Source organism: Mytilus trossulus, chromosome 11, assembly GCF_036588685.1.
Source record: "Mytilus trossulus isolate FHL-02 chromosome 11, PNRI_Mtr1.1.1.hap1, whole genome shotgun sequence".
Classification (NCBI taxonomy): Eukaryota; Metazoa; Mollusca; class Bivalvia; order Mytilida; family Mytilidae; genus Mytilus; species Mytilus trossulus.
Window position 1 is genome coordinate 9091230 of NC_086383.1, and position 6490 is coordinate 9097719.

At 36.1% G+C, this 6490-nt stretch overlaps 1 protein-coding gene across 1 annotated transcript; it reads left to right on the forward strand.

The window, feature by feature from the left end:
* The first annotated feature begins 1619 nt into the window (after positions 1-1619).
* On the forward strand, positions 1620-2661 carry LOC134689704 (uncharacterized). The gene has a single exon (XM_063549670.1). The coding sequence runs from the start codon at positions 1861-1863 to the stop codon at positions 2659-2661; it is 801 nt and encodes a 266-aa protein (XP_063405740.1). The 5' UTR covers positions 1620-1860.
* The last annotated feature ends 3829 nt before the right edge of the window (positions 2662-6490 follow it).

The window sequence follows — 6490 nt, forward strand, 5'->3', positions numbered from 1 at the left end:
GTCTGGTTCATTTAATTTTCTTCTTCCAAGCATTGTTTTTTCTTTCTTTTTCTGTGATATTGTACCTTCTGACACATACCTCTTCCAGAAATTTGTTACAGACTGTCTGTTAATCTTAAATTTGTCGGCGATTTTTGTGTACACTCCTCTTGGTACTTCACCAGTTTTCAAATTTGCACCAGCTTCTATCATTTCCTGTACTATTAAACTTCTCATGTCTCGCCCGGTAGCCTTTCCTGCTAAGTATTCCCGGCCGTAAATATTTTTCTTTGTTGCCATTTTTATTATAACGTAAGGTTCCGGCAATCTATTCAGAAATGCGCCAAATATTAAGTGAGCGCGAAATAGCTTATTTATGGATGCATGCGATTGGCTTAGTTAAATAATATGGGCGGGCTAATACGTAGATAACTGTTTTCTATTCTTATTTTCGCCAAAAAAATGACTGATCTTATGGGGTTAAAAAAAAAAAATAATAAATGGATTTAATGACGTTTCGGTTAACAGAAAGGAAAATATACATTTTTCGGACTATGCAACTGCTTCAATTTTTTTTTAAAGAATTGTATAACTAAATTTAAATGAATGGTGCCTCTGTAATCTGTTATTTTCGAGGGGAAACGTGGGAAGGGGGGGGGTATTTTTGTGGATTCCTACTTTTTATATTGGGTCAATTGTGTTGTCTCTTTTTGAGATACTTATCGATTTGGTTCGTGCCCTTTTTCAGATGTGACTTTGTGATTAAAAAATGCTCAAATGTTATTTTTGTGGTGTTTTTTTTAAATATATTTCATGAAATCCATAAATATGTTAATACATTGTTCCTAACAACTTTTTTTACTTCTAAAACAATTTAAAAGGGTCTGAATGTGGGGTCTTTCATTTGTGTATTTTATAATTCACGTCTGAGGTCATTTTCTGTATTCTTTATAGATTTGCACCCATTATTCGCTATTCTATATCTACTTTCACTAATTTTCTCTAATCCTTCTTTCTTATTTTATACTCTCGTCTTGCAGTTTTTAAATATTTTTTGTAATTTTGTTTTGTAAACCCCATTCACACCCTCAAATAACTTTAGTATACGGAAAGTGAGTAAAGCTTACCTTAAAAAAAACAAAAAAAGCCCAGTGGTATCGTCCAGAAGAGGGGGTTTAGTACACTGATAACTTTGATCTATAACAGTTCATTTAACATGTATGAAGCTTAAATGACCTGATGTTTAGAAATAGACTAAACCGAATGAAGCTTTGGATGCACGAGTTTCAGCCACAGAACAAAGATCTTGAGCATGGACACGACACAAGTTCAAGTAACGTATGGGCCTGGGAAAATAAGAAAGTTCAATATTCCAGAAACTCCATGCACGTATGAGGAATTAAAAAGTGACATTCAGTGTCGGATACCTAGCTTAGTAGGGAAAATGTTTGGAATCCAATATCTTGACGATGAAGAAAACTGGATAATTGCTGTTAGTGATACGTGTATATCGGAAGCCTTTAGATACTCAAGGGAGATCGAGGGAACACACATGAGACGGATGAAATTGAGAATTTTTGACGGATGCTCCCCACAAGTTAGTGGGTTTTCAACAGATAAGAGAGATGTTATGGACCGAAATGCTTATTCGAATCCAGCAGAGATCCTGTTGAAGCAATTGAGTCCGATTGTAAGCGTCAGTTACGAAAAAGTGTGTACAGATCTCCATTACAGTTGTTGATTGATGAGCTAGAAGATGAAGTTCATGTTAAAAGTGTGGAATTTGAAAGCGCTAAAGAACACCTCAAGTCTTTGGAGAAAAAGTTCACCAATCCAAATATAAAGATTGACAAAACTAAATCTCAGTGTGGACAGTGTCACATGAGACTAGGACATACGAAGCGGAATTGCGAACTTGGAGTTTGCGAAGGTCCACAGATGTGTAATGATCTTGACAAGCACGATGTTGAGAAAAAGCAGTTTTACGACGCATCCACAACAGTCAAAAATATAACCAAGGATCTCGAGAAGGTGAAACAAAACCTTCATTTAAAAAAGCAAACATATGAGAATACATGCGACACATTTTTCAGTAGAGTGTTACCTCATCTTGTAAACACAAACACAGATAAGTACTATCCGGTAGGAAGTTTTGGTTTAAGACAACTTTCCATGGGTGCAATTCACCCTGACATTGCAATTTTAGATAAACATTACCGTGGCATTATACCTAAAGACTTGGACTCGGCTGCCAGGTGTTTTGGTCAAATTTTGGAGAAATATCAAAAAGATAATCGCGGACCTACTGAAAAACCAAAGAATCCAATCCAGAGATTCATGGAGGAGAGAGGTGTCGAGTTTCCAAAATTCAAGAACCCTCAAACTACGACGACTACAACTAGTTCAACAGTAACTCCCGCGAGTGCTCCTCCCGTACAGTATATGCCAACCTATGGATATTATCCGATGGGACCAATGCCAATGCCGTATCAATTTAATGCATCGCCATTAATGATGAACCAAAGAAGAATGCCAGTAGGGTCTCCTTTGCCGATGACGGTTTGCAATCCGACGCAGTCCCCTAGTGTTGGGTGTACTGAGATGGACACAGTAGGTCCTGATGCATTTGATGATGAGTCGGAGTATATTGCCTGTTTACCTCCAAAGAAGCGAAAACTGTAGATTATTTAATATTTCCATTATACTCTTAGTTAAACTCCGAAAATGCAATTGTTCGTGCTTTCATTTATTTTTAGTTCAGAAAGACATTATTTCATGTTGTGCATTAAAACGGATAATCAAAACGTTAAAAAAAGTTGATCAGTTGAACTTTAAACAATGATAATTTGGATTTAATTATTTCAAAATGCAAATTTCAGTGATATTGACATCACGGAGTTCTTTATGTATAAGAAATATGATTGACCATAAGACTTGGTGAAACATTATTATTGTTAAAATTTGTTTTTAATTTTCTAGTTTTCAGTTATATTGATGTTTTCTTTGTTAGGAGAAAACCATCAGTTCCCTTGCGGGGCTTAAAATTATTCCCACTATGGTCTCCATTTTGTTGGGTGAAACCATCCAATGATACAATGATATAGAGATGCGTGTATGATTGTTAAGAAACGACTATCAATACCCCCCCCCCCCCCCCCCCCCCCCCCCCCCCGTAAAAATGTCTGGCTCGGATTTCAACATTTGGCAAAGTTCTTTTCGTAGTCTGTTCGGCAATATATCAGTTTTCATCCTGTCTGTGACAATTTCAGTTCTTACCAAGCAAAGCAAAATCGTAAATAATGCCCCTGATGCATTTCGAATGTTCGGATCGTAATGTACAAATATGGAGATGTAGTATGATTGTAAATGGGCCATCTATCAATCGGATAAAAATTTCCTCCCCTAGCCCCACTGGTGAAATGCAATGTGCATGATTGTTAATGAGAAAACTAGTTATGTCCAAGTCAGGAGCATTTCACCTTTGTAAGTCTTGTATTTATTTTTAATTTTAGTTTCTTGTATACAATTTGGAGTTTAGTATGGCGTTCATTACAAGTATCACTGAACTAGTATATATATTTGCCCAGGGGCCAGCCGAAGGACGCCCCCGGGTGCAGGAATTTGTCGCTGGATTAAAGACCTGTTGGTGACCTTCTGCTGTTGTCTGTTCTATGGTCGGGCTGTTGTCTCTTTGACACGTTTTCCATTTCCATTCTCAATTTTATATGGACACCAGAAGATGTGAACAAAACATGTTTTTATATTAACAGTTAAACAGAACGCTTAGCATACTACATGTATGCCAAGGTGTGATGAAGTGTGAAATGGTTGCAAAAAGAATAGCAATGACCAGATATATAGTGTTTCGTCTTTTCGAACCAAATTAATGCACAAGTAAAACATTTATACATATAACAAGGTAAAAAAATACATCGCCGTTGACACTAGCTATTATTATATGTTGTGATGTTTAGCATTTGTCACATATTTACAAAAAAAAAATTAAGCGCCTGATATGTGGTACATATAAAGATGTGGTATAATTGTCAATGATGCGACTCTTCCACAAGAGATCCAATGACACAGAAATTTAAATCTATATGTCACCGTACGTCCTTCAATAATGAGCAACCGCATAGTCCAATATTAAAAGCCCCGAAATGACAAATGTAGTCTAATGACAAAATCTATGTAAAATCGATATAAACGAAAAACAAATATGCCCACATCAACAGACGACAATCACTAAATTCTGGCTCCTGGTTTGGACAGGCTCTTACAATTAGTATGTGGCGGAGTTAAACTTGTTTTGTTAGCTTTTTATTTTGTGTCAAATGTTTAACCTTGGTTTTGCTATTGACACGGAAGTTTAAGATTTTCCATACCCGATGAAATTTAATCCACAAATTCGAAGTGCATGTAGTGTACTAGACAGACATATATAATAGAATAGAATAGACAATTCTGTATTTCCCAAATTACAGGGCCCATAAATGGCATAAAATCAGATACATTTGATTTACGTATAATTGGGTAAAACAACAACATATATATATACAGCACCAAGTCCGGAATATGACATCCATTCCTTCCGTTGATTGACCATATAGTGGAGCGTATGGTTTAGTTCGTTATTTAAGGCTTTCCTTTCTAATTGAATGTGTACCTTGAACAGTTTTTTGGATATTTTTGTCGTTTATTAATTATTGACGTAATCTTCTTCCTTTTTAAACATTTAAAAACAGAAATAACATGTCAGTGGCGAATACATTGACGATCAATGTTTTAAATGGAGACGTATGGACTGGTTGGAACACCCATTTTTCCTATTGTATGACCCCCCCCCCCCTTTCAAAAAAACAAAATTAAATACAAAAAAAAAAACTCGCACCTTTTGAGGCTGGATCCGCCTCTGCATGTGCATGGGATCTTATTGACTTTATATCTCCGTGACGCCGTGAAAAGATATCATCAAACGTAAAACAAAAGACTTGAATAATACTTATACTTATACATTTATAAAATTTACACATCAAAACTAGAAATGCAAGGGAAACTCCCGATGATATGTGTAAACAAATACACATTTCACCCATTGATTCATTCACAAAACTCTTGCTATGTTTATCAAGTGAGTTGTTAGCATGTGTGTCTGGGCGGAGCTTCAGCGCTTGAAGGTCGAATCAGGTTTGAAGCGACCAATGACAATGATCGTTTCTTTACGTGTCGATCCAATTAAGTTTTGTTCACTGATCGTGTCGTAGGACCATTCGTTAAACATGAGTGCATAAGAGTATAGTCCCTTGATTTCATTTCTATTGTTCTTAGTATCAGTTTGTCATTCGGGAGAATATTCCTTTCAACAAAGCTTTGACAGTCTATCAATAATTCCGTGATAGCCAATTTGCTATTGAAATTGATTGTCCATACACTACTTCCAATTTTGCTAACAATATATTCTTTTATCTGTTGGAAGTTCGATTTTCGAATGTGTCTATACGCTGGGCAGCTTGTTAGAAGGTGTTGAAGATCTTCAGCTTCAATCTTACATATTGGGCAGGTAGGATCTATCTCTGCTTGCTAGAATTTTGCTTTTAAGGTTTGAAGCATGTATGTTCCAGTTAACATGCGTACTTTTGTCGCTGCTTTTCTAACATCTTTGACGGAGCTCGATATTGTATCCCATACGTTGTGAGTTTGTCCAATATTCAGGTTTTTTTTTGATAGCAAGTTGAGTGTTGATTTTTCTTCACAAACTGCTTTTAGTTTGACTGTCCAGTGAGATGAAATAGCTGTTCGTACGATGTTTTTCCTCTGTGTATAGTAATAGCAAGACATTCATTGTCTGTGTAGTTCTTAAGGATAATGGGGAGCTTTGTTTTTGTTAATTCGTATGCTGCTGTGCTCATGTACATCCTGAAATTACCATTTTGTTTCATTATAGTTTGCAGATGTTCTGTATTGCAATTTGAGCGTTTCTTTTCTAGTGCTTTATCAGCATTGAGCTTGTAAGGTTTAGATGTTTCATTAACCATGTTTACTAAGTTTAGAGTTTTTTGTGGACTTAAGCTTGATCTTGTAAGGTTGGTTCTTGAATTACGTTGGCTTTTACGTAATGTTTTCTTCCCATTGTCTTCAAATGTTGTTATCTCCATATAAGTGCTATTTTCTTTTTCTGTGATATAAGTTGTTTTATCAGTATAGCTCAGAAAAACCCATGCTGACTGATGTGTAGAGGTTCAGTATAGCTCGGAAAATACCCGTGCTGACTGATGAGATGATATTCAGTATAGCTCGGAAATAAAACCCGTGTTGACTGATATGAAGATGGCCAATATATTTGAATTATCACAAGAGCTAGCGTTTTTTTGTTTCAATTTCTAGATAGTTTTTGAAGGTATTTTAACAGTATAGCTCGGAAAATACCCGTGCTGACTGTTATGACATTGTTCAGTATAGCTCGGAAAAAACCCGTGCTGACTGTTATGAAGTATTCAGTTTATTGACGCAG

Excerpts from the sequence above, each read along its gene's own strand:
- LOC134689704 (XM_063549670.1), top strand. The coding sequence starts at position 1,861 with ATGAGACTAGGACATACGAAGCGGAATTGCGAACTTGGAGTTTGCGAA.